The sequence below is a fragment of the Zootoca vivipara genome, chromosome Z2 (genome assembly GCF_965207765.1).
Source record: "Zootoca vivipara chromosome Z2, rZooViv2.hap1.1, whole genome shotgun sequence".
NCBI classification, from domain to species: domain Eukaryota; kingdom Metazoa; phylum Chordata; class Lepidosauria; order Squamata; family Lacertidae; genus Zootoca; species Zootoca vivipara.
In genome coordinates, this window is record NC_142585.1 from 46,228,289 (window position 1) to 46,256,147 (window position 27,859).

At 45.4% G+C, this 27,859-nt stretch overlaps 2 protein-coding genes across 2 annotated transcripts in view; one reads left to right on the top strand and one right to left on the bottom strand.

Moving 5' to 3' along the window:
• Nucleotides 1–5,224, bottom strand: part of ADGRD2 (adhesion G protein-coupled receptor D2) — a 102,454-nt gene extending 97,230 nt beyond the window's left edge. Inside the window, exons 1-2 of the mRNA XM_088665080.1 lie at nucleotides 5,067–5,224; nucleotides 3,619–3,693 (exon numbers count right to left, since the gene is read on the bottom strand). Coding sequence (XP_088521206.1) covers nucleotides 3,619–3,690 — 72 coding nt within the window. The 5' untranslated portion in view covers nucleotides 3,691–3,693; nucleotides 5,067–5,224. The remainder of the gene's footprint in view (nucleotides 1–3,618; nucleotides 3,694–5,066) is intronic.
• Nucleotides 5,225–18,786: 13,562 nt separating this feature from the next.
• Nucleotides 18,787–27,859, top strand: part of PSMB7 (proteasome 20S subunit beta 7) — a 51,987-nt gene continuing 42,914 nt past the window's right edge. Inside the window, exons 1-3 of the mRNA XM_035112792.3 lie at nucleotides 18,787–18,887; nucleotides 21,279–21,372; nucleotides 23,462–23,559. Of these exons, the coding sequence (XP_034968683.1) occupies nucleotides 18,814–18,887; nucleotides 21,279–21,372; nucleotides 23,462–23,559 (266 nt within the window). The 5' untranslated portion in view covers nucleotides 18,787–18,813. The remainder of the gene's footprint in view (nucleotides 18,888–21,278; nucleotides 21,373–23,461; nucleotides 23,560–27,859) is intronic.

Sequence of the window (27,859 nt, forward strand, 5' to 3'; positions counted from 1 at the left end):
CTCTTTTTATTTTTTCTCTTTTCTCGTTTTATTTATTTAATTAATTTTATTTCCTATTTTTCTATTAATGGTGGGGGGGGGAGCGCCAGAAGGTGATCTCGCCTAGGGCGCAAAAAACCCTAGCACCGGCCCTGTTAAACGGTGTTTCCGTGCGCTGCTCTGGTTCGCCAGAAGTGGCTTTGTCATGCTGGCCACATGACCTGGAAACTGTAATTTGAGAGGAAAAATCACAGGAAGAATTTGTTAAAAAGTGGGATAGGTATAAGAAATATGTTTTAAAATATAGTGAAAATAAAATTTCTATGATGGCGTTCGAGTGAGGCTAGGGGAAATGGGAATTTTTGAACTGTGAATGTTGGGATGATTTAGGAAACATGAATGCATTAGAATAATTGTTATTGAAACAGTAGCAATGGTATGGTCATTCGAATATGAAGAGTAAGCTTATACTGAGGGTGTTAACAAGAAGTCTAAATCAATTACTATTATACATATATAATCTCTTTTCTTTTTCTCCCCCCCCCTCTTTTTTTGCTTCTGGTTTTTGTTTTTTTGTTTTTTTTGTTTTTCTTTCTTTCTTTTTCCCCCCTTACTTTTTGTGTGTGTAAGGGAATCTAATTTGTTTATCTTGAATGATGTTAAATGATATTATGATGAATGTACAAATATTTTGTATGGTTAAAAATTAATAAAAATATTTTTTTTTTTTTAAAAAAAGGAAACTGTACGCCGGCCAATAACACGAGGTGAGCGCCACAACCCCAGACTCGGTCACAACTAGACCTAACGGCCAGGGGTCCCTTTACCTTTAATATCCTTAAGAAGGATATTGAGAAGTTGGAATGGGGGTAGAGGAGGGTGACCAGTGATAACGGCTCTTGAGACCCAGACTTACAATGAATGTTTGAGGGATTTGGTTATGTTTAGTCTGGAGAAGAGAAGATTGAGGTGGCCATCTTCAGATATCTTAAGGGCTGTCACAGGGAAGATAGAGCAGGCACCCCCAAACTTCGGCCCTCCAGATGTTTTGGACTACAATTCCCATCATCCCTGACCACTGGTCCTCTTAGCTAGAGATCATGGGAGTTGTAGGCCAAAACATCTGGAGGGCTGCAGTTTGGGGATGGCTGCTTTACAACGTCAAATTTCTACTTCCATTTTTTTCAAAATTGCCACAGCAATGCGTGGCCGGGCCAGCTAGTTTATATCGCTTCAGGTTAAGTTTGGGGATGCCTGAGGTAGAGCAAGCTGCTCCAGAGGGTAGGAACCAAACTATCAAATTCAAAATAAATAAATTCCTTGCAGTAGCACACATGACCTGGAAACTGTATGCCGGCCAATAACGTGAGATGAGCGCCGCAACCCCAGACTCGGTCACGACTGGACCTAATGGTCAGGGGTCCCTTTACCCTTTACCTTGCTTACTGGGCTCTGGGAAGTCTTCGTATGAAATTGCCTGCTAAGCAAGGCACAAATCTTAATACACATAACCACTTTAAAAGACCCCTCCTCATCCCACTCAAGAAGACCTGGAATTACCTAATGGCACCATTTGCAGACTAGAATCCACGTTTGTTTGTTTTTTTAAAAAAATGTGTTTGTTGGGTTTTTTTCTAACAAACACCAGACCATAAAAACAACACACACAACAAAATCTTAAATGCAAAAATTCAAAAATTCAAAATAGCAAAAGAAAAACAAAAAAGACAGAAAAAGAATCAACACATTTCATAACTCAACTTCGACTTCCCCGTCACTCCCTTTCCGAGCCTTTATAATATCCAATTTACACAGCTTTCAAATTATGAACATATTAAACTAAATCATTCTACTTTACTATTCATTTATACTCATCAGTTATTTAAGAAATATACTAACTTTAATCAAATCTCATTTCCAATTTACCCTTTTTTCAAATCATAACCATATTACATTAAATCATTACATATAACTTTCATATTTTACCAACCCTCTAATATCTCCCCTTAGCCTATTATTTTTCTTTAAAAATAAATCTTACCCAATCTAAAATCTTGCAGACTAGAATCCACGTTGGTTGACCTTGAAAGCAGGCCAGGTATGTCTAGGTCAGGCATCCCCGAACTGCGGCCCTCCAGATGTTTTGGCCTACAACTCCCATGATCCCTATCTAACAGGACCTGTGGTCAGGGATGATGGGAATTGTAGTCCAAAACATCTGGAGGGCCGAAATTTGAGGATGCCTGAGTCTTGGTTGTTACCTCCACATCAGAGTATGGGAAAGGGAAAGGGAAAAGGACCAGGGTTTTATATGAGCTTCAAAATTTCTGGGAAGTTTACATCTCTAAACGTGACCCACAGGAGCCTTGAACGGGAGAGCGGTGCCCCCCCCACAACCGTTTGACAGACGGATCACCATCCGCCCACCCCACTGCGACCACTAGGGTTGCCAGATTCAACAGAGGACAGGACAACCCTACTTCCTTTCCTTTCCTAAAGACGCTGCAGAACTGTGAGTTGAACCCCATAAAAACAGGATTTTTTCTCTTTGCAAGGAAGCTCAACAACTTGGAGCCGATCCTCAAAAATTGAGCTTTCCCAGTTTGCAAAAAAAAAAAAAACCTAGGGTTGCCAGACTCATAGAATCATAGAATCATAGAGTTGGAAGAGACCACAAGGGCCATCCAGTCCAACCCCCTGCCAAGCAGGAAACACCCTCAAAGCATTCTTGACATATGCCTGTCAAGCCTCTGCTTAAAGACCTCCAAAGCAGGAGACTCCACCACACTCCTTGGTAGCAAATTCCACTGCCGAACAGCTCTTACTGTCAGGACGTTCTTCCTAATGTTGAGGTGGAATCTTCTTTCTTGAAGTTTGAATCCATTGCTCCGTCTCCGCTTCTTTGGAGCAGCAGAAAACAATCTTTCTCCCTCCTCCATATGACATCCTTTCATATATTTGAACATGGCTATAATATCACCCCTTACCCTTCTCTTCTCCAGGCTAAACATACCCAGCTCCCTAAGCCGTTCCTCATAAGGCATCGTTTCCAGGCCTTTGACCATTTTGGTTGCCCTCTTCTGGACACGTTCCAGCTTGTCAGTCTCCTTCTTGAACTGTGGTGCCCAGAACTGGACACAGTACTCCAGGTAAGGTCTGACCAGAGCAGAATACAGTGGTACTATTACTTCCCTAGATCTAGATGCTATACTCCTATTGATGCAACCCAGAATTGCATTGGCTTTTTTAGCTGCTTCATCACACTGTTGACTCATGTCAAGTTTGTGGTCTACCAAGACACCTAGATCCTTTTCACATGTACTGCTCTCAAGCCAGGTGTCACCCATCCTGTATTTGTGCCTTTCATTTTTTTTTTTGCCCAAGTGTAGTACCTTACATTTCTCCTTAGAGGACTCAATAGAGGACAGGACTTCTGTGCCTTTAATTGCCCTGCTCTCTTGTGAGTCTGGAAACCTTCAAGAGAAACCAGCAGACCCTTTGTTTAATTTCCAAGCAAAGGATCTGCTGGTTTCTCTTGAAGGTTTCCAGACTCAAAAGAGAGCAGGGCAATAAAAGGCACAGAAGTCCTGTCCTCTATTGAGTCGGGCAACCCTAGCGACCCCCTCCAGCCAAATTTACCAGCAGTCCGAGAAGCAGAGAGCCGGGTGCCGAGAGTCTGTGGACCATGCCGACCACCTTGCCAGCTTTCATTCTCTGTGTGAAGGAGAGAAATAATAATAATAATAATAATAATAATAATAATAATAATAATAATAATACAGTGGTACCTTGGTTTAATTACACAATTGGTTCCGGAAGTCCATACTTAACCTGAAGCGTACTTAACCTGAAACAAACTTTCCCATTGAAAGGAATGGAAAGTGTATTAATCCGTTCCAGATGGGGCCACGGAGTACTTAAACTGAAGCGTACTTAGCCTGAAGCGAACTTTCCCATTGAAAGTAATGTAAAGTGGCTTAATCTGTTCCATATGGGTCCACGGAGTACTTAACCTGAAGTGTACTTAACCTGAAGCAAACTTTCCATGGGACTCCCAAGAGTCTCCTCCAGCACCAGAATTCAAAAGCATCCATTCTTCTGCGATCAGCCTTCTTGATGGTCCAGCTTTTTTTTTACTACCGGTATTCTTTATCTTTAATAATTTTTTTTTAAAGGGTCTTTAAAGCAGGCTGCTGCCCCCTTGGCTCTTCCAAATATGCAGACATAGCCTCTGCTTAAACCCAGACAGTGCCCGACCCGTCAAAACGCAGAGGACTCTGTGGGGGTGCATGGAAATATAGCGCCCCCAGGACGCCCCCAAGGGCCCATTCCCGACACCCCTGCCCTCCTGGGAGCAGAGAGGCGCCCTTGCCACCCTCATGGTTGGTTCCACTCAGCGCAGCAGAACGTCTGGAAAGCAGGGAAGCGCGCCCGGGATGCAAAGGACTTTAGCAGCGCCTGACCCGTCTAAGCCTGGATGAATCCCAAACTTGAATTAAGATTGCCAGAAGAAATATCAACAACCTCAGATATGCTGCAAAGCGCCCCTGCCACCCTCATGGTCCGCTTCCACTCAACGCAGCGCGCCTTCGAGCAGAAGGTCGTGCGAAAGCGCAAAGCCCTTTAGCAGCGCCCGAAGCGCAGCGGACTCCGGGGGGGGGGAATGGAAATATAGCCCCCAGGACGCCCCCAAAAGCCCCACCCCCGACTCACCTGTCCTCCTGGGAGCTGGGAGGCGACCCTGCCACCCTCATTACCGGTTCCACTCTGTGCACCGCTTCAGAAAGTCGGGAAAGCGGAGATGCGCGCTGGAGGCAAAGCGCTTTAGCCGCGCCCGACCCGGGGGGTGCATGGAAATATAGCGCGCCCAGGACGCCCCCATCCGAGACTCACCGGTCCTCCTGGGAGCTGGGAGGCTGCCTGCCACCCTAATGATCGGTTGCACTCTGCGCACCGCACCTTCGAGCAGAAGGTCGTGTGAAAGCGCAAAGCGCTTTAGCAGCGCCCGAAGCGCAGCGGACTCCGGGGTGTGTGTGCATGGAAATATAGTCCCCAGGACGCCCCCAAGGGTCCCACCCCCGTCTCACCTGTCCTCCTGGGAGCTGGGAGGCGACCCTCCCACCCTCATGGTCCGGTTCCACTCTGCGCAGCGCTTCAGAAAGTCGGGAAAGCGGAGACGCGCCCTGGATGCAAAGCGCTTTAGGAGAGGCGCGTCCAGAGATGCCTGCTCTTCTCTGCACACCGCCGCCGCCCCTTTCTCGGGCATTTTGCCCAAAAAGGGCCGACAGAGCCCCGCCCAGCCAGGGGGTACAAAAGCCTCACTACCCGCCTTCTCTCTGGGAAAGCGCCCAAGCCCGGGAGGGGGACTAGGCCTATGAATGATTCATCCAAAGTCGGAAGGGGGGGGGGAGATGGAAGGACAGCCGGTTCTCAGGCCCCATCTTGGCGCTGTTTTGAAGAAGAAAACCCCTAAAAATTATCCCCACTACTTTTAAAGAGCCATGAAAGGGGCTTAGCAGAGATTTCAGAGAACAATTTCAGAGAACAATGCAAGAATCTCAGCGAAGGAATCCCTGACCGTTGCCCCCCTTCTACAATAATAATAATAATAATAATAATAATAATAATAATAATAATACAGTCATACCTCGGTTTAAGTACGCCTCGGTTTGAGTATTTTCAGTTTAAGTACTCTGCGGACCTGTCTGGAATGGATTAATCCACTTTCCATTACTTCCAATGGGAAAGTTCGCTTCAGGTTAAGTACACTTCAGGTTAAGTGCAGACTTCCAGAACCAATTGTGTTTGTAAACTGAGGTACCACTGTAACAACAACAACAACAATTTATTTATACACCCCCCCCAATCTGGCTCGGTTTCCCCAGCCACTCTGTGCGGCTTCCAACAGAAAAATGAAATACAATAATCTATTAAACATTAAGCTAGCAAGGTTATGCTTAAAATTCTACAAGGCAGGCTTAGGCAGTATGTGGACCGAGAACTCCCAGAAGTGCAAGCTGGATTTCGAAGGTGCAGAGGAACCAGAGACCAATTAGCAAACATGCGCTGGATTATGGAGAAAGCTAGAGAGTTCCAGAAAAACATCTACTTCTGCTTCATTGACTATGCAAAAGCCTTTGACTGTGTTGACCACAGCAAACTATGGCAAGTTCTTAAAGAAATGGGAGTGCCTGATCACCTCATCTGTCTCCTGAGAAATCTCTATGTTGGACAAGAAGCTACAGTTAGAACTGACTGGAATAACTGACTGGTTCAAAATTGGGAAAGGAGTACGACAAGGTTGTATATTGTCTCCCTGCTTATTTAACTTATATGCAAAATTCATCATGCGAAAGGCTGGACTAGATGAATCCCAAACCGAAATTAAGATTGCCGGAAGAAATATCAACAACCTCAGATATGGAGATGACACAACCTTGATGGCAGAAAGTGGGGAGGAATTAAAGAACCTTTTAATGAGGGTGAAAGTGGAGAGTGCAAAATATGGCCTGAAGCTCAACATAAAAAAAACTAAGATCATGGCCACTGGTCCCATCACCTCCTGGCAAATAGAAGGGGAAGAAATGGAGGCAGTGAGAGATTTGACTTTTTGGGTTCCATGATCACTGCAGATGGTGACAGCAGTCATGAAATTAAAAGATGCCTGCTTCTTGGGAGAAAAGCAATGACAAACCTAGACAGCATCTTCAAAAGCAGAGTCATCACCGTGCCAACAAAGGTCCGTATAGTTAAAGCTATGGTTTTCCCAGTAGTGATGTATGGAAGGGAGAGCTGGAGCATAAAGAAGACTGATCGCCGAAGAATTGATGCTTTTGAATTATGGTGCTGGAGGAGACTCTTGAGAGTCCCATGGACTGCAAGAAGATCAAACCTCTCCATTCTGAAGGAAATCAGCCCTGAGTGCTCACTGGAAGGACAGATCCTGAAGCTGAGGCTCCAATACTTTGGCCTTCTCATGAGAAGAGAAGACTCCTTGGAAAAGACCCTGATGTCGGGAAAGATGGAGGGCACTAGGAGAAGGGGACGACAGAGGATGAGATGGTTGGACAGTGCTCTCGAAGCTACGAACATGAGTCCGACCAAACTGCAGGAGGCAGTGGAAGACAGGAGTGCCTAGCGTGCTAGGGTCAATGGGGTCACGAAGAGTCGGACACGACTAAACAACAAATTACTTCTCTTGATCTTAGGTAACCTAAGGATCATTCTAGCCCAACCCTGGGCAATGCAAGAATCTCAGCGAAGGAATCCCTGACAGTTGCCACCCTTCTACAAGTGAAGCTCGGAAAATGAGTCGAAAGAAAAAATGAAAAAATTCATTCCAGTAGCACCTAAGTTTTTCATAGTGCCATAGTGTCATAGTGCATGCACACGAAAGCTCATACCAATGACAAACTTAGTTGGTCTCTAAGGTGCTACTGGAAGGAATTTTTGTTTCGACAAATAATTACAATGACAACCAATAAAGGCTTGACATATCTCACTTTGCATGTTGTGCAGCATCTATCTCTTAGATTGGTTTCACCCTTTCAGTTGCGTTACTGAAATACAGTGGTACCTCGGTTTATGAACACAATTGGTTCCGGAAGTCTGTTCATAAACTGAAGCGTTCATAAACTGAAGCGAACTTTCTCATTGAAAGTAATGGAAAGTGGATTAATCCGTTCCAGACGGTCCGCGGAGTAACCGTTCATAAACTGAAGCGAACTTTTCCATTGAAAGTAATGGAAAGTGGATTAATCCGTTCCAGACGGGTCTGTGAAGTACTTAAACTGAAGCGTTCATAAACTGAAACATGGGTGTAATTGGTTCCGGAAGTCTGTTCACAAACTGAAGCGTTCATAAACTGAAGCGAACTTTCCCATTAAAAGTAATGGAAAGTGAATTAATCCGTTCCAGATGGGTCCGCGGCGTTCATAAACTGAAAATTCATAAACCAAGGTGTTCATAAACCGAGGTTCCACTGTAAATGCATTTTTCGATGGTATTCTAGTTTCCGAGTTTCACCTGTTAATCATCCTTAGCCATTTCTATTTCATAATTTCAAATATATTCTAATCTGATTCTTATCATATCATACCATTTTTACATCGTTACAGTGGTACCTCGGTTTACAAACACAATTGGTTCCGGAATTCCGCACTTAACCTGAAGCGTACTTAACCTGAAACGAACTTTCCCATGGAAAGTAATGGAATGTGGATTAATCCGTTCCAGACGGGTCCACGGAGTACGTAAACTGAAGCGTACTTAACCCGAAGAATGAGTGTAATTGGTTCTGGAAGTCCGTACTTAATCTGAAGCATACTTAACCTGAAGCGAATTTTCCCATTGAAAGTAATGGAAAGTGGATTTGAATCATAGAATCATAGAGTTGGAAGAGACCGCAAGGGCCATCCAGTAAAACACCCCGCCAAGCAGGAAACACCATCAAAGCATTCCTGACTGATGGCTGTCAAGCCTTCGCTTAAAGATCTGCAAAGGAGGCTGCACCACACTCCTTGGCAGCAAATTCCACTGCCGAACAGCTCTTACTGTCAGGAGTTCTTCCTAATATTGAGGTGGAATCTTCGTTCTTGTAGTTTGAATCCATTGCTCCGTGTCCGCTTCTCTGGAGCAGCAGAAAACCACATTTCTCCCTCCTTCTTTGATATATTTGAACAAGGCTATAATATCACCCCTTCACCTTCTCTTCTCCAGGCTAAACATACCCAGCTCCCTAAGCCGTTCCTCATAAGGCATCGTTTCCAGGTCTTTGATAATTTTGGTTGCCCTCCTCTGGACACGTTCCAACTTGTCAGTATCCTTCTTGAACTGTGGTGCCCAGAACTGGACACAGTACTCAAGGTGAGGTCTGACCACAGTGGAATACAGTGGTACTATTACTTCCCTTGATCTAGATGCTATACTCCTATTGATGCGACCCAGAATTGCATTGGCTTTTTCAGCTGCTGCATCACACTGTTGACTCATGTCAAGTTTGTGGTCTGCCAAGACTCCTAGATCCTTTTCACATGTACTGCTCTCAAGCCAGGTGTCTCCCATCCTGTATTTGTGCCCAAGTGTAGTACTTTACATTTCTCCTTGTTAAAATTCATCTTGTTTGTTCTTAGAGCAGCACCTCTTTTCCAAGACTAAAATTTTAGTTATATGCCGCCCTCCCCAGTCAAAACCGGGCTACACACCTGCCCTGAAGGAAATGGGGTGGGGCGATAGACTTTACCCCACTTCGTCTCCTTCCCAAAAACGTTTTTAGGCTACTTGTCCTTGTTCGAGAAGATGGCACCGGTCGATCCTGCTCTCTAAATGTCCCCACCCACCCAGTAGCCTCTTGGCAGAATCAACAGCTGGCGTCCGTCTGTGGCAGACGCACAATGGAGCCCGTCCCGCCGGACAATGTACCTGTCACAAGAAAACATAAAACTGGCAATTTATGGGAGGGCCTCCGAGCTGCGCTTTTCAGCTCGGACAATGAGAAGGGTCTGCAAAGGGAAGATTACGCCATTTGTATCCAGAGCAGCTCGTTATATGCTGGGTCTCCGGCGTGGTTTGTTTTTGGAAAAATAAAACCCTCAATGAAATCTCATGCTTGGAGAAAGAGAGAAAGGACCAACCCGTCAGAAGAAGCGCCATGCTGGAAAACAGTATAATCTGTCCCCGTGGCAGCAAATGGCAGGAAACTGTGTCCAGCTAGACCAGGCACCCCCATGCATTGCCCAGCCACGCCTTGCCCACCCACCCAGCCACGCCTTGCCCAGCTTCTTGCGAGGCTCACCAGTCTCATCCTCGCTTGCCTCCCTGATGGGCTCTGGCATAGCTGTCCAGTTTGCCCTTTTCTCGTGAGGAAGTCTATTCAGCATAAGGGAATTTCCCTTGAAAAAAGGGAGCATTTGACAGCTATGGGCTCCGGTCACTCGGTTGCATCCATGGAGCTGGAATTCAAAGAGCAAACAGGGACCTCAATGGGAACCACTGTGGGTCGGCTGGCCCACACAGTGGTTGTCAAGGATTCAGAAACTAGTCATCCATTGGAGGAGCCAAAGGCATCTGATTGGCTTTCGACTCTTAGTGACCCCAGTTTGCCAGGACTCAGGAAGGCAAGCTTCTGGGAAAAAGAAGGGCGAGAATAACTCTTCGGAAGGCCGACCTGCTGACTAACGAAACAAGAATTCTTTACAAAATCAATAAATTTGACTGGCAATTGCTTCCCTTGCCATCCACTCAATAGCAGCCAACTCAAATAGAGACGGATGGGTGGCGCTGTGTCATCAACGGGCAAACCACATTCTTCCCCTTTTGAGGCAGAATTGTTCCCCTTTGAGCAATGACCCATTTAAGTGGGACTCCTTGCCAGGGATGGGATGTTTGCGCTGCCACTCAGACTGGTGGGCGTATAAGACTCCTTTGTAACCCAGGGCAATCTTCTCCAAAGTCGGGGGTCATCTTATACGCCGGGTCGCATTTCTTATACGGCGAGTATATCCCAAACTCTATATTTTAACTGGAAAAGCCGAGGGTCGTCTTCTACGCCGGGTCGTATTTCTTATACACTCATACTTCGGTTTAAATACGCTTCAGTTTGAGTACTTTCAGTTTAAGTACTCCACGGACCATCGGGAACGGATTAATCCACTTTCCATTACGTTCAATGGGAAAGTTCGCTTCAGCTTCAGTACTTAACCTGAAGCGAACTTTCCCATTGAAAGTAATGGAAAGTGGATTAATCCGTTCCAGATGGGTCCGCGGAGTACTTAAACTGAAAGTACTCAAACTGAGGCGTACTTAAACTGAGGTATGACTGTATTCTCATTTTTCGAGTTTCACCTGTAAATAAAAAATTATTATTATATTATTAGTATCATTATTCCTCTCTTTTACCTTTTTGGCAAAATATGGGACATAGAATCATAGAGTTGGAATAAACCACAAGGGCCATCCAGTCCAACCCTCTGCCAAGCAGGAAACACCATCAAAACATTATTGACATATGGCTGACAGCAACGCGTGGCCGGGTCAGCTATTAGAATAATAGAATCATAGAGTTGGAAGAGACCACAAGGGCCATCCAAGTCCAACCCCCTGCCAAGCAGGAAACACCATCAAAGCATTATTGACATATGCCTGTCAAGCCTCTGCTTAAAGACCTCCAAAGAAGGAGACTCCACGACACTCCTTTGGCAGCAAATTCCACTGCTGAAGAGCTCTTACTGTCAGGAAGTTCTTCCTAAGGTTGAGGTGGAATCTTCTTTCTTGTAGTTTGGATCCATTGCTCCGTGTCCACTTCTCCATGCTTGGAGAATGAATTGGCCAGGATCCTGGAATATGAAAGGTTTTGAGAGGGTGGGTGGAAACAGTGACTCATCTTGCAGATAGAACGACAAGCAGCACATAATAGAACAGAGATGAGAACTCTGGGGTTTTCCAAATCGGCTGCCCGCGTTCCTTGGCTCCCTGCTGGCGACCATAAAGGTCTTTCCGCAAGCGACTCCCCGAGCGAAAGGGCAAACGCTGCACTTTTGAGGGCTGCCAAATAGCACAAAAACCCCACCAATCAAGAATCCACTGCTCTGGATTCAACTGCATCCATCCAACCGAGAATCCAACTGCAAACACGTCTGCTCTCTTATTTGGGATTTATCCAACGGCTGCAGTTCTGGGGCCAAAACAGGCAACTAGAATTTCTTGTTGAACTTTGCAAATATATCTATATTTGGGTGATGACTTTTTTACAACCTCATTTCCCTGTATCATAGTTTGATGAGCTTTCATTAAAGATTAGATAAAAATCTTACTTTGAGATTTGATAGAGAAAGAGATTTGATTAAAAAAAACCTCACGCACAAAATGATTTAAAAAAATTTATTTATCAGTGTTTTGACCATTTTTGAAGTCACTGTAAGCAGATATAAAATGGAACCCAAGCTTTAGAGTCACATATATACAACATTCTCAAACACACAAGGAAGCTTTCTTTAGCTGCAGTAACAGTATAGACGCCGCTAGAGGGCGGTCCTTTGCTACCTCTCCCGTAGGTTCTTTTCCCAGCATGCCCGGCAGGGTCTGCTGGCTGAGTTTGGAGGTCCCCCAAAGGGGCTTTTACCTTGCGCAGGTGTGACATTTGTATACCCTACGTTGCTAAGGACACTCCCCATTGTGGAATGTGGCGTTGTGTCCAAATTTGATACGAAATATATATAGAATTGTTCATACAATCTTATGAAATTGTAAAATGGCATACAATTATTTTTTAAATGGTTTGTGCGTGACCTTTTTTAAATATTTCAATGGAATATACCTCATTTTAGTCATTCATTGGCAAAGGTTCATCGATTTGTGCTACAGGAAATAATTTTTGAGAAGAAAATTGAAAAAGTCATCACCCTAAGATATATATATATATATATATATATATATATATATATATATAATCACAGGGATATATTTATTATCACAGGGGGGAGGAGGGGATGGGATACGTCATGGATCGGGACAGTTTGGGCGGGGGAATCACAGGAAGGAGCCGCAGTAATGCGTGGCCGGGCCAGCTAGTACTTGTAGTCAACTGCATTCAAGACGACATGGTTCACCGCTAGATGGCAGTAGCACCCCCCAGTTCAGTCCTGTAAGAACAGGAAATTTGAGCGTTAAGAAAGAGGTTAATGTTTTCAGAGCTGTGGGCCTGTTCTGGAAGCGCCCTGATGGCACACAGCTCAAGGCCATACAGGTGAAACTCAGAAAATTAGAATATCGTCAAAAAGTGCATTGATTTCAGTAATGCAACTTAAACGGTGAAACCAATATATGAGATAGATGCGTGACATGCAAAGCTAGATATGGCAAGCCTTGATTGGTTGTCATTGTCATTCTTTGTTGTTAGGCGGGTCAATTATGAACGGAATGGAATGAATGATGAGCCACAGCAACGCTTGGCAGGACCAGCTAGTGGAATTAATGAAATGTCATAGCGATGTTTATTTTTGTTTATTTTTGTAGGATTGTAACTATTTGTTTTATTCCTGTGGAATTTCCAAAAGAAAGCATTTGTCAAAATTAAAAGAAAAAGAAAAAAATAATAAGTTGCATGGCTGAAAGAAATGCACTTTTCGACGATATTCTAATTTTCTGAGTTTCACCTGTATGCGCACGCACATTTCTTCAGATACACAGAAACAGAAGTCTTCAGACCCTTATATATAGTGACAGGGTGAGGAGGGGTATTCTTCTTCTTCTTTGGCAATCACTCGTAGCCGAGTAAGATTGTCTTCCATCAACACGGTTTTAACAATGGGTCCGTAAGTGACTGTGGAGACCCATTCTGGATCTGCACGTCCTTCCACAGTGGGGACATTGGTTTCCGGGCGGGAGTTGATCACGGTGTGGATTTGCCAAGCGTGCCTTCCTCTTAGCACCCCTGTGTCCTGAGATCGAGTGTCTTCAAAGCCCAGGACACCTTTGGTCAAGTCTGTTCTCCAACTGGTAGACGTCCAACTAGAAGTCTTCTTCTTCGTCTTTGGCGATCCCTCGTAGCCGAGTAAGATTGTCTTCCATCAACACGATTTTAGCAATGGGTCCGTAAGTGACTGTCGAGGCTAGTTCTGGATCCGCATGTCCTTCCACAGTGGGGACATTGGTTTCCAGGCGATCTCAGATCTTGCTTTGTATGTCATACATCTATTTCATAGATTGGTTTCGCCTTTTAAGTTGTGTTACTGAAATCAAGGCACTTTTTGACGATATTCTAATTTTCTGAGTTTCACCTGTATCTTGCTTTGCATGTCATACATCTATCTCATAGATTGGTTTCACCTTTTAAGTTGCGTGACTGGGGGGCCCTTGTGGTCTCTTCCAACTCTATGATTCTATGATCCTACTAGCTGACCCGGCCACGAATTGCTGTCAGCCATATGTCAAGAATGCTTTGATGGTGGTTTCCTGCTTGGCAGGGGGTTGGACTGGATGGCTCTTGTGGTCTCTTCCAACTCTATGATTCTATGATTCTACTAGCTGACCCGGCCATGCGTTGCTTAGTTGATCTTAAGGTGATACTGGAAGGAATTTTTTGTACTGAAATAAAGGCACTTTTCGACGATATTCTATTTTTTCGAGTTTCACCTGTACCAATGACAAACTTAGTTGCGATTCAACCAGAGGTGGTAGCAAAAAATATTTTGAACAAAATTGGGGGAAATTCAGAAACAACAAGGTCCCACATTAAAATCCTGGGTTCATTTCTAAAGCTCTGTACTGTATGTAAGGATCATAAAACAGAAGGGATAACAAGTGAAGTTTAGAATGATGAGGAAGCAGTAACAAGTTAAAGATCAAGATGAAGACCAGTGGAAGTATATGAAAGGAGAGGAAAATTCTATTTGTTTGACATGTTCATGAGATATATTTGGTGTACATTTTATTTTAGTTGAATTTGATTGAGAAAACAGACTAGACAGGAAGGTCTAGCTCAGGCACCCCCAAACTGCAGCCCTCCAGATGTTTTGGCCTACAACTCCCATGATCCCTAGCTAACAGGACCAGTGGTCAGGGATGATGGGAATTGTAGTCCAAAATATCTGGAGGGCCGGAGTTTGGGGATGCCTGATCTAGATCAAGGGAAGTAATAGTACCACTGTGGGGGGTGATGAGGGAGGATGGGGCGGGATAGGTCATGGGTCGGGAGAGGGTGGGGCCAATCAGGGATGAGACAATGGTTGGGGGAGGGGTGGGATAGGTCATGTGTTGGGGTGGGGTGGGGCCAATCACGGGGATGAGCCAGGGGTGGGGGAGGGGGTGGGATAGGTCATGTGTCGGGACAGGGTGGGGGCAGTCACAGGGATGAGCCGGGGTGGGGGGAGGAGGGGGCAGGATAGGTCATGGGTCAGGACAGGGTGGGGGGAATCACAGGGAGAAGGCGGGTGGGGGAAGATGGGGCAGGATACATCATGGATCGGCACAGGGTGGGGGCAGTCACAGGGATGAGCCGGGGTGGGGGGAGGAGGGGGCAGGATAGGTCATGGGTTGGGACAGGTTGGGGGGAATCACAGGGAGAAGGCGGGGGGGAAGAGGGGGTGGGATACATCATGGATCGGCACGGGGTGGGGGCAGTCACAGGGATAAGGTGGGTGGGGGGAAAAGGGGGCGGGATACATCATGGATCGGCACAGGGTGGGGGCAGTCACAGGGATGAGCCGGGGGTGGGGGGAGGAGGGGGCAGGATAGGTCATGGATCGGAACAGGGTGGGAGGAATCACAGGGATAAGGCGGGTGGGGGGAAGAGGGGGCGGATATGTCATGGATCGGGACAGGGTGAGGGCAGTCACATGAGCCGGGGTGGGGGGAGGAGGGGGCAGGATAGGTCATGGGTCAGGACAGGGTGGGGGGAATCACAGGGATAAGGCGGGTGGGGGGAAGAGGGGGCGGATATGTCATGGGTCGGGACAGGGTGGGGGGAATCACAGGAATAAGGCGGGTGGGGGGGAAGAGGGGGCGGGATACATCATGGATCGGCACAGGGTGGGGGCAGTCACAGGGATGAGACACAGCAATGCATGGCAGGGCCAGCTAGTAAATAAATAAAAATAAATGGGGGGGAAATAGGGGCCAATCACAGGGATGAGCCAGTGTGGTGGGGGGAGGAGGGGGCATGGGTCAGAGGGCCAAAGTTTGGGGATGCCTGGTCTAGATGAATTCTGTACTGTATTAGATATTAGTGATTTTTTTCAGATGAAAATATGGAAGTATGATGATTTGCAGGCATTCTTCAATTTGGATGTGATCCATTTTCATTTGTTTTGTCTTGATTTGATAGGTTTTAATTTAAATCTCACTAAAGTTTGATTTTAACACTTTAGAAAAAAAGTTTGATTTTAATACTTTAGAACAAATCATATCAAATCAAGTTTGATTTTAATACTTTAGAGAAAAAATAAGACAAACTTAGTTGCTCTCCAATGATACTTTAGAAAAAAATAAAATCAAATAAAGTTTGATTTTAATACTTTAGAAAAAATAATACAAACTTAGTTGCTCTCCAAGGTGCTGGTGGAAGGGATGTTTTTTTTTTGCTCAACGTTTCCAGGTGGCGACAGGAGGTGGCGGCGTAGCTGCGGGGAGGGCTGCTTTGAACGGCAGCCAGGCTCACCTGCGCACATCTGCAAGGCGTGTTTACCTGGGAGGATACGGGAAGGGTGGCACAGCTATTACTAGAGGTAAAATTATAATTGGAGGACATCTGCTTTGTTGTCAAGGACCAAGAGGGAAATAAGGCTGTTGTCCCTTCTAGCTAAAACCTGCTATTTCTTTCTCCCCAGACTGCGCCCCCCACCCTCCCCACCAACTGCTCTGTTTGTTTGCATGCCAACGCGGTTCTGAAGCCTTTAATTTGCCCCAGAGATTGGAGTTTAACTTCATCAAGTGAGGAGGCAGGGGGAGGGGGCAGAGGAGAAACAAAACAAAAATAAGATTCGTAAAGAAAACTGTGTTGGAAAGCTTCTTGGAAAGAAGCTAGTGAAATGCGGGGTAGGCAATCAGTGGATTTGGAACTGGCTGGCGGACCGAACCCAAAGGGTGCTCATCAATGGCTACTCTTCATCCTGGAGAGAAGTGTCTACTATGATATTCTTGATTTCAGCAAGGCCTTTGCCAAGGTGCCCCATGATATTATTGTAAAAAAGTTGAGGAAATGCGGGCTAGACAATGCTACCATTCAGTGGATTTGGAACTGGCTGGCGGACCGAACCCCAAGGGTGCTCATCAATGGCTCCTCTTCATCTTGGAGAGAATTGACTATAATATTATTATAAAGAAGCTGGTAAAATGAATCATAGAATCATAGAGTTGGAAGAGACCACTAGGGCCATCCAGTCCAACCCATTGCCAAGCAGGAAACACCATCAAAGCATTCTTGACATATGGCTGACAGCAACGCACGGCCGCGTCAGCTTGTAGAATCATAGAATCATAGAGTTGGAAGAGACCACAAGGGCCATTCAGTCCAACCCCCTGCCAAGCAGGAAATGCCATCAAAGCATTCTTGACATATGGCTGTCAAGCCTCTGCTTAGACCTCCAAAAAAGGAGACTCCACCACACTCCTTGGCAGCAAATTCCACTGCCGAACATCTTACTGTCAGGAAGTTCTTCCTAATGTTGAGGTGGAATCTTCTTTCTTGCAGTTTGAATCCATTGCTCCGTGTCCGCTTCTCTGGAGCAGCAGAAAACAACCTTTCTCCCTCCTCTATATGACATCCTTTGATATATTTGAACATGGCTATCATGTCACCCCTTCACCTTCCCTTCTCCAGGCTAAACATACCTGCAAAGAGCCTCCATAGCTGACAAGTTGTCCCTTTTAGGCGGAGCAGAGGCGGCTGGGGGGAGAGGGAGGCAGGGGTTAGAGCAGGCATCCCCAAACTGCGGCCCTCCAGATGTTTTGGAACTACAATTCCCACGATCCCTAGCTAACAGGACCAGTGGTCAGGGATGATGGGAACTGTAGTCCAAAACATCTGGAGGGCCGAAGTTTGAGGATGTCTGGGTTAGAGAAAGAAAGGAAGAAGAGGCAAGACAAGAGGAAGCCCTTAATCTCCCCCAGAAGTTTCCTTGCAAAAGCATTAAGTCAGGCATCCCCAAACTGCGGCCCTCCAGATGTTTTGGCCTACAACTCCCATAATCCCTAGCTAACAGGACCAGTGGTCAGGGATGATGGGAATTGTAGTCCAAAACATCTGGAGGGCTGAAGTTTGGGGATGCCTGCATTAAGTTGTAGGAAATAAATACTGGCTGGCTGAGCAAACCCAGGCATAGGCAGCCATGCTTCCCCAGATGTTTTGGAACTACAGCTCCCATGATCCCTTACTATTGGCCCTGTTGGATAGGGAATATGGTAGCTGTAGTTGCAAAACATCTGGAGAGCCAAGGTAACCTATACCTGCTCCAGATGTTTTTGGAACTACAACTCCCATGATCCCTGACCACTGGCTGACAGCTAGGGATCATGGGAGTTGTAGTTCCAAAACAGGCAAGGCAACCTCAGCTCTCCAGCTTTTTGGGAACTATAACTCCCATGATCCCTTACCACCGGCCCTGTCAGCTAGGGATCGTGGGAGTTGTAGTTCCAAAACAGGCAGAGGCAACGTTGCCTCGCCGGCTGTTTTGGAACTACAACTCCCATGACCATTTGCCCTGTTAGCTGGGGTCATGGGAGTTGTAGTTCCAAAACATCTGGAGAGCCGAGGTTGGCTATGCAGGCTATAGATCTTTAGGAACTACAACTCCCATCATCCTTGACCATTTGCCCTCTCAGTTATGTCTCATGGGAGTTGTAGTTCCGTGACCCCGCCCTCCCTCCTTTTTGCCCCTCCCTCTCTCCCTCCGAGGCCACTTCCGCCACAGCCGCCCGGCGCTGAGGCTTCTCCTCCTCCTTCAGGTTTGGGCTGGTTATTGGTGGGCGGGGCCTCCTCATAACTCCTCCCCCTCTTTTCTTTCTGTTGTTGTGGTTTAGTCGTGTCCGACTCTTCCTGACCCCATGGACCATAGCACGCCAGGCACTCCTGTCTTGCATTGCCTCCCGCAGTTTGGTCAAACTCATGTTCGTAGCTTCGAGAACACTTTTCTTTCTACTGTATGTCTCTTTCTCTCAGCCCGCTATCTCCCTTCGACGCCACTTCCGCTTCCGCCGCAGCCCCCTGGCGCTGAGGCTCCTCCTCCTCCCTCAGCTTTCGGTCTCTCTCTCTCGGTCTTTCTCTCAGCCCCCTCCCTCCCTCCCTCCCTTTGACGCCACTTCCGTTTCCGCCGCAGCCGCCTGAGGGGAAACTCGAGCAAGATGGCAACGCTCTCCGTCATGCAGGCCTCGCCGGCCGACGCTGCCGGAGGATTCAGCTTCCACAATTGCGCCCGGTCAGTCAGTCCGTCAGTGGAGGCCCCGGGGGACGGGGGGACGGACGGAGAGCGGCGCGGGAGGTGGAAGGGAGCCGGGCGGGAGGGAGGGCGAGGCGGCGGCGGCGTGACTCAGGAGGCTCCGAGGCCTAGCGAGGCCTCCGCTGCGGACGGGGAAAGGGGCTCTACTTGGAAGTGCCCAAGCTCCCCCCCCCCCAGATTTCTGGGATTGTATATATGTATATATGATAATAATGCTAATATATCTATATCTAAAGCTATGTATCAATATCTACATCTTTATATCTATATAGATCTCTATATAAAAATCCATATCTACATCTATATATGTACATGTGTGCGTGCGTGCGTGCATGTATATATAAATATATATAATATGTATATGTATGTATGTGTGTGTATATATATAAGGTAAGGTCAAGGGACCCCTGACCGTTAGGTCCAATTGTGACCGACTCTGGGGTTGCGGCGCTCATCTCGCTTTACTGGCTGAGGGAGCGAGCGTACAGATTCCAGGTCATGTGGCCAGTATGACAAAGCCGCTTCTGGCGAACCAGAGCAGCACACGGAAACGCCGTTTACCTTCCCGCCGGAGCAGTACCTATCGATCTGCTTGCACTTTGACATGCCTTTGAACTGCTAGGTTGGCAGGAGCTGGGACCGAGCAACGGGAGCTCACCTCGTCGCAGGGATTCAAACCACTGACCTTCTGATCAGGAAGCCATAGGCTCTGTGGTTTAACCCACAGCGCCACCTGTGTTTTATTTATACATTATACTATCTATCTATCTATATATATATATACACACACACACACACACACACATACATACATATTTATATGTATATAAAATGTATGCATATACAGTATACACACACACACACATATATATTTATATGTATATTAAATGTGTGTATATACAGTATTTAATGCAACTCATTATTTCTTCTTTTAATATTTATTTTGTGTTTAATTTTGTATTTTTTATTATTTATGTCCCAATATGAAACAATTCTGGATTATATATATGCTCTCACTTCCGTACATCACTATATATATAGATAGCTAGATATAGATAGATATAATATAAAGGGGAAACTTGGGAAATTAGAATGTCGTTGAAAAGTGCCTTTATTTCAGTAATGAAACTTCTTATTTTTTATTTTTATTTTATTTGGTGGGGGTGTCCCAATATGAAACAGTTCTGGGATTTTATATCTTTATATATATAAATGTAAAAAGGACATGTGGGTGTGTTTCCACTTTTCACCAAAACTGCTTACATCTATATCTATCTTTTATCTATCTATCTATCTATCTATCTATCTATCTATCTATCTACAGTATATTATATCTATCTATCTATCTCTCTATCTATCTATATTATAGCTATCTATCTGTATTAATCAGGCACCCCCAAACTTTGGCCCTCCAGATATTTTGGACTACAGTTCCCATAATCCCTGACCACTGGTACTGTTAGCTAGGGATCATGGGAGTTGTAGGCAAAAACATCTGGAGGGCCGCAGTTTAGCCTGGATATCCTTACACTATCTATGGAGAAGACTTTAATTTTTAGCACCAGTGCCTCATTTTCATGATTACTTCCTGTTGTAATCATCGTCTCCACCCCCATCGTTCTGCCCGGACACTGAGGTCCAGCGCCGACGGCCTTCTGGTGGTTCCCTCCCTGTGAGAAGCCAAGTTACAGGGAACCAGGCAGAGGGCCTTCTTGGTAGTGGCACCCGTCCTGTGGATCGCCCTCCCATCAGATGTCCAAGAGAAAATCTGCCTCCCTAAACAGGGCGGCCTTCAGATGTTTTCTAAAAGACAGCCCTGTTTAGGGAGGCTTTTAATAGCATCTAGATAAGGCATCCCCAAACTTCGGCCCTCCAGATGTTTTGGACTACAATTCCCATCATACCTGACCACTGGTCCTCTTAGCTAGGGATCATGGGAGTTGTAGGCCAAAAATCTGGAGGGCCGCAGTTTGGGGGTGCCTGACCTAGATCAAGGGAAGTGATAGTACCACTGTATTCTGCTCTGGTCAGACCTCACTGGAGTACTGGAGTACTGTGTCCAGTTCTGGACACCACAGTTCAAGAAGGAGACTGACAAGCTGGAACGTGTCCAGAGGAGGGCAACCAAAATGATCAAAGGCCTGGAAACGATGCCTTATGAGGCTTGACAGGCATATGTCAGGAATGTTTTGATGGTGTTTCCTGCTTGGCAGGGTGTTGGACTGGATGGCCCTTGTGGTCTCTTCCGATTCTATGATTCTAATGTTTAATAGATTGTATTTTATTTTTCTGTTGAAAGCCGCCCAGAGTGGCTGGGGAAACCCAGCCAGATGGGCAGGGTATAAATTATTATTATTATTATTATTGTAGGAATTCTCAGCTTGAAGCAGAGGGGACCAAGAAGGGCCTGCGTCTTCCCACAGCCCGCAAGACCGGCACCACCATTGCTGGGGTAGTGTTTAAGGTGAGGCCCCAATCCTTGTTGCAGTAAAGTCAGCTCTTCCAATGTTTTTCCTCTCTGCAGAAGTGTGCATGTACACGATAGCAATGACAAACTTAGTTGGCCTCTAAGGTGCTACTGGAAGGAGTTTTGTTTTGTTTTGCTTTGTCATATGAATGTCTACTCACAAGTTAGTCCCACGAAGTTTAGTGACAATTGCTTCCAGGTAAGCGTATACCGTATTTTTCGCTCCACAGGACGTACCTCACCATAGGACGCAGGGTGGATTTGTTTTAAATCAAACCGATTTAAATCACAATTTAAATCACTAGTCAGTAAGGCTTGATTTAAATCAGGCATCCCCAAACTGCGGCCCTCCAGATGTTTTGGACTACAATTCCCACCATCCCCGACCACTGGTCCTCTTAGCTAGGGATCATGGGAGTTGTAGGCCAAAACATCTGGAGGGCCGCAGTTTGGGGATGCCTGATTTAAATCATCGTTTTCTACATAAAGACTAATTCTTGCTGGTATAACTTGAATATGCAAGTAGATGAAGATTTTTAGAATCACAACTTTTCATATTAGTTTTTTTAACCCCAGTTTAATAGGTCAAACATTCATATTTGGACAACTTTTCTGTTGTACTTTGGAAGGAGAAAAATAATCATTACCTTAATAATAACAATTTAAATAGATTTATTCAACTGAAACAATAGCATTACAGCATATGTTATTTGCTTAAACAAACATCCATGTTTGTTAACTAATTTGGCTAAACTATATATACACACACACACACACACACACACACACACACACACACACACACATATACAGACAGGGTATATATCTATATAGAAACTTAGACTTGCAGCCCAGCCTACACATGGAAAACTTAAATACTGTCCATTCCAAACAATCAGAAAAATATTGTTTCTATTCTATTCACGGAACTTCCTGAAACTTGGCACTGAAGGGGTTGATTCTGTATTCATAGGTTGGAGAACAATAGGATTAAGGTCTTTTTCTCAACTCTGTTCATGTTATAACATTTTTGCTGTGAAGAAGAGGCATGTGATCTCTGCTGAGTCAAATTCAGTTTTGAGAACTGCAAAAGTAAACCATGCGTCTGTGATAATATCTTGTAGGCAGAGAAACTGCCCAATAATCTATGGAAGAGCATGACATTGTGAATGGATTAATGGAATTTATTTACCAATTTTTTTTAAACATATACAACCTTATTCTACATAATTTAAAAACTAATCTTTATTTCATGATGGAATAACCTTTGGATGGTAATATATTTTCCTCAAAAAGCATTTTATTTTAAACAAAATCTGATTTAAATCAAAAAAATATCCACCCTGGGATGCACCTAGTTTTTAGAGGGGGAAAACAAGAAAAAAAATATTTTTTTTGCTTGAATTGTCCTAGGCATAGTAGCCAATTCCTAGAGGCCTAGGTGCCTTTGTCCCCCATTAAATATTTGAGGAACCTTCTTTTGCAAAGGGGGAAAGCTCCATTTTTTTGAGGATCAGCTCAAAGTTGTGCACCTTTTTTATGCAAATGGGAAAAGCCCTGTTTTTTGGGGGGGGGGTCAGCTCACAGTTGTGCATCTTTCTTGCAAAGGGGGAACGTTCCATTTTTGAGTTGTTGAGTTTCCTTGCAAAGGGAAAAAATCCTGTTTTTATGAGGTTCAACTCGCAGTTCTGCAGCTTCTTTAGGAAAGGGAGCCATTTCTACAGTTTCCAGACAGATAATCTAATCAGCCAGTCACATGTCGCTGGGGAAACACAACAATGGAGGCCTGGGCAAGGGGCTGGGGCTGGGAAGGGAGGTAGCTCCCTTATCTCCCTCCCGATCTCTTGCAATCAGCTGCTGAGTGGGTTCCTTTCAACACTCTCGTTCCCTCGTGTTAGCCTTTAACTCTTTCTTTTTTAAAAAAAGTGCGATCTGCCTTTCGCCCCTGAGCAATTTGGCTCCAGGGATCACGCATTCGCACCATAAGATGCACAGAAACTTCTTCTTACTTTTTAGGAAGAAAAAAAGTGTGTCTTATGGAGCGAAAAATAAGGTATGCGGTTGCCATCTCCCTTTCTTTCCCTAGGATGGGATAGTGCTTGGAGCAGATACAAGAGCCACTGAAGGAATGGTTGTTGCTGACAAGAACTGTTCGAAAATACACTATATATCTCCAAACATTTAGTAAGTATATATATACTGTATTACTAACCTCTTTTTTTAAGGCCTGCTCACGCCCTCAGATTTTCTGGGAAGTGGAAAGTTGCAAAGGATTTGTTTCGAATGGAGGGCACTAGTGAAAAGTCGGAAGTAAAAGCATGGGTGTTTAACTGTTGATATTGCACAATGGGACTTCTCCGTCCTCTCCTGAAAATGTCCGCCTGCTTTAATGGACTAACACTGCCTAGTTAGCTCTTGATTCCTATAGAGTGGCTAATAAATCAGAACCAGTGAAGGCGGTGAAGGTCCTGTGTGAGTGCCTGGAGGCGGTTGGAGGATGGATGCTGCCTAACAGATTGAGGTTGAATCCTGACAAGACAGAAGTACTGTTTTGGGGGGACAGGGGGCGGGTGGGTGTGGGGGACTCCCTGGTCCTGAATGGGGCAACTGTGCCCCTGAAGGACCAGGTGTGCAGCCTGGGAGTCATTTTGGACTCACAGCTGTCCATGGAGGCACAGGTCAATTCTGTGTCCAGGGCAGCTCCGTCTGGTATGCAGGATGAGACCCTACCTGCCCGCGGACTGTCTCGCCAGAGTGGTGCATGCTCTGGTTATCTCCTGCTTGGACTACTGCAATGCGCTCTACGTGGGGCTACCTTTGAAGGTGGCCTGGAAACTGCAATTAATCCAGAATGCGGCAGCTATACTAGTGACTAGGAGCGGCCGCCGGGACCACATAACACTGGTCCTGAGAGATCTACAGTGGTTCCCAGTACGTTTCCAAGCACAATTCAAAGTATTGGCACTGACCTTGAAAGCCCTAAACGGCCTTGGTCCTGTATACCTGAAGGAGCCATCATTCAGCCCGGACACTGAGATCCAGCACCGATGGCCTTCTGGCGGTTCCCTCATTGCAAGAAGTGAGGTTACAGGGAACCAGGCAGAGGGCCTTCTCGGTAGTGGCACCCGCCCTGTGGAACGCCCTCCCAGCAGCTCTCAAGGCAATAAGCAACTATTTTACTTTTAGAAGACAACTGTAGGCGGCCCTGTTTAGGGAAGTTTTTAATGTTTGATGCTGTACTGTTTTTAATATTTGGTTGGAAGCCGCCCAGAGTGGCTGGGGAAACCCAGCCAGATGGGCGGGGTATAAATAATAAATTATTATTATTATAGCCTATTGGTTGCTGAGACGCAGGTTCGGCCTTCTGGTTCCCAGCATATTATTATTATTATTATTATACTAATTTTTTTCTACCCCGCCCATCCGGCTGGGTTTCTCAACCTAGCTTAAAATACATTAAAATTTTACACATTAAAAGCTGCCTTCAGATGTTTTCTAAATGTCACATACAGTGAACCTCGCAAGACGAAATAAATTCGTTCCACAAGTTGTTTCGTGATAATTTCGTCTTGCGAAGCGTCGTCTCCCATAGGAATGCATTGAAATTTAATTAATGTGTTCCTATGGTTAAGAAAAAGGGCAAAAAAATGGCGCCGACTCATCTACCACGACCGCTCCGGAAGTTTGTAAGGCTTTGGGGAGGGGGAAGCAGGAGGAGGGCCAGGGAGAGGCTCCTCCCTCCTTCCCCAGCAGTGGGTGGGACTGGATGGGATGGGGGCGGATGGAGCGATTTGGCAGCCTGCGCTCTGCTCAACTACGGCCACTCTTGCGTTCGCGCGCAGCCAGTAGAACTGGACGGGACGGGGGTGGATGGAGCGCTTCGGCAGCCCGCGCTCTGCTCAATGACGGCCGCTCTCCCGTTCGCGCGCCTCCATGCAGCCATGCCGTCCGACACGGTGACTGTGGCGAGGGGAAGCCAGTGGTTTGCGGGCACCGACAAGTGAGTAAGGGAGGGGCGCCGGCGGGACGACAATGGAAACTTCTGCCCGCTCCCTCCCTCCTTCCCCAACAGCCGCTCACTGTTCGCACTCCCAACCAGACGTCCCCTCTCCCGTTCACGCGCCTGCCCTGCTTCGTCTTGCGAAGCATGGCCATAGGAAAGTTCGTCGTACGAGTATCCAAAAAACTCGCAAAACGCTTTCGTCTTGCTAGTTTTTCTTTGTGTGAGGCGTTCGTCTAGCGAGGTATTATCGTAGTTTATCTCTTGGACATCTGATGGGAGGGCATTCCACAGGGCGGGTGCCACCACCGAGAAGGCCCTCTGCCTGGTTCCCTGCAACTTGGCTTCTCGTAGCGAGGGAACCACCAAAAATCCCACGGGAGAGGGACCGCGGTGTCCAGGCAGAACGATGGGGGTGGAGACGCTCCTTCAGATATACTGGGCTGAGGCCGTTTAGGGCTTTCAAGGTCAGCACCAACACTTTGAATTGTGCTCAGAAACGTACTGGGAGCCAATGCAGGTCTTTCAGGACCGGTGTTATGTGGTCTCGGTGGCCGCTCCCAGTTACCAGTCCAGCTGCCACATTCCAGGTCACCTTCAAAGGTAGCCCCACTGGCGAAGGAAAATTGTGGAATATATGGAAATTGCAAAATTAACATCGAGAATAAGACAGCATGAAAGAAAAATCTATGACATGCATAGACAAGCTAAAACAAAAAAGAAAAAAATTCCTTCCAGTAGCACCTTAGAGACCAACTAAGTTTGTCATAGGTATGAGCTTTCGTGCGTATGCACACTTCAGATACATCTAAGGTGCTACCTGAAGGGATTTTTTAATTTTTTGTTTTGACTACGTTAGACCAACACGGCTGCCTACCTGTAACTAATAGACAAGCTAAAAGGTAAAGGTAAAGGGACCCCTGACCATTAGGTCCAGTCGTGACCGACTCTGGGGTTGCGCGCTCATCTCGCATTATTTGCCAAGGGAGCCGGCGTATAGCTTCCAGGTCATGTGGCCAGCATGACAAAGCCGCTTCTGGCAAACCAGAGCAGCACATGGAAACGCCGTTTACCTTCCCGCTGTAGCGGTTACTATTTATCTACTTGCATTTTGACGTGCTTTCGAACTGCTAGGTTGGCAGGAGCTGGGACCAAGCAACAGGAGCTCACCCCGTCACAGGGATTCGAACCGCCGACCTTCTGATCAGCAAGCCCTAGGCTCAGTGGTTTAACCACAGCGCCGCCTGGGTCCCGAGAATAGACAAGCTAGTAGAATTAAAATAACATATTTAATAAGAAATTACTTGCAGAAGGAAATGAGCTCACAACAACAAATCAGAAATCTTTATTGGATATCTAGACAGAAAACACGAATACAATGTACAAAAAAAGAAAACAGAAAATGAAAAAAAATTATATATGGGGTTTAAGAATTGAGGAGATAAGTGTGTAAGATAAAGGTTTGATAACGATATGAAGACAGTCAAAAATAAATTGAAACTATAAGGATTATTATAACCTTAGAACCAGGCAGAGGGCCTTCTCGGTGGTGGCACCCACCCTGTGGAATGCCCTCCCACCAGAGGTCAAAGAGAATAACAATTACCAGACCTTTAGAAGGCATCTTAAGGCAGCCCTGTTTAGGGAAGCTTTTTAACGTTTGATGGATTTCTGTATTTTAATATTTTGTTGGAAGCCACCCAGAGTGGCTGGCGGAACCCGGCCAGATGGGCGGGGTATAAATAATAAATTATTATTATTATTATACCGCGCAACCAGATATACGAATCTAAAAATGGCAGAAGAAAGTAGTGTGGAAGTCAAATTTGAAATTTTAAGTTGAATTTGTAATCTGAGATTTAAGATTAGGAAACAAAGATACGGACAAATGTAAAAGATAAATTGTAAACATAACAAATGTAATGTGACTAAATGTTTAACTATGTAATATGCTTGATGTGGAAATTAATAAAAATAATGGGAAAAAACAAAAACATGGGTAGGCCCACAAGAGGGAATTCTAACAGATATTGGAAGGAGATACACCTATGATAGGTGGCTTAAATAATAATTGTGGAGAAAGCGACTTACTAGAGAATAGAAGGGTAAGCGATAAGTCAACAATCGGAAGTATTTTAATTTTAATTTAATTATTTTTTGTTTGTTTATTTAGTTTCTTTTTGGGGTTTTTAGTTGATATAATTTCGAGGTTATGAGTTTCTTAGGTTCTGTTATATTTATTTTACTGTATATTCTAGCGTATAAGACGACTGTGCGTATAAGACGACCCCCAACTATCCCAGTTAAAATATAGAGTTTGGGATATACTCGCTGTATAAGAAATAAGACCTGGCATATAAGACGACTCCCGACTTATGAGAAGATTTTCCTGGGTTAAAAAGTAGTCTTATACGCAGGAATATACAGTGTGTTAATTATAGTTTGTTACATTTATGTTATAATATGTTGTGTTATGTTATATGT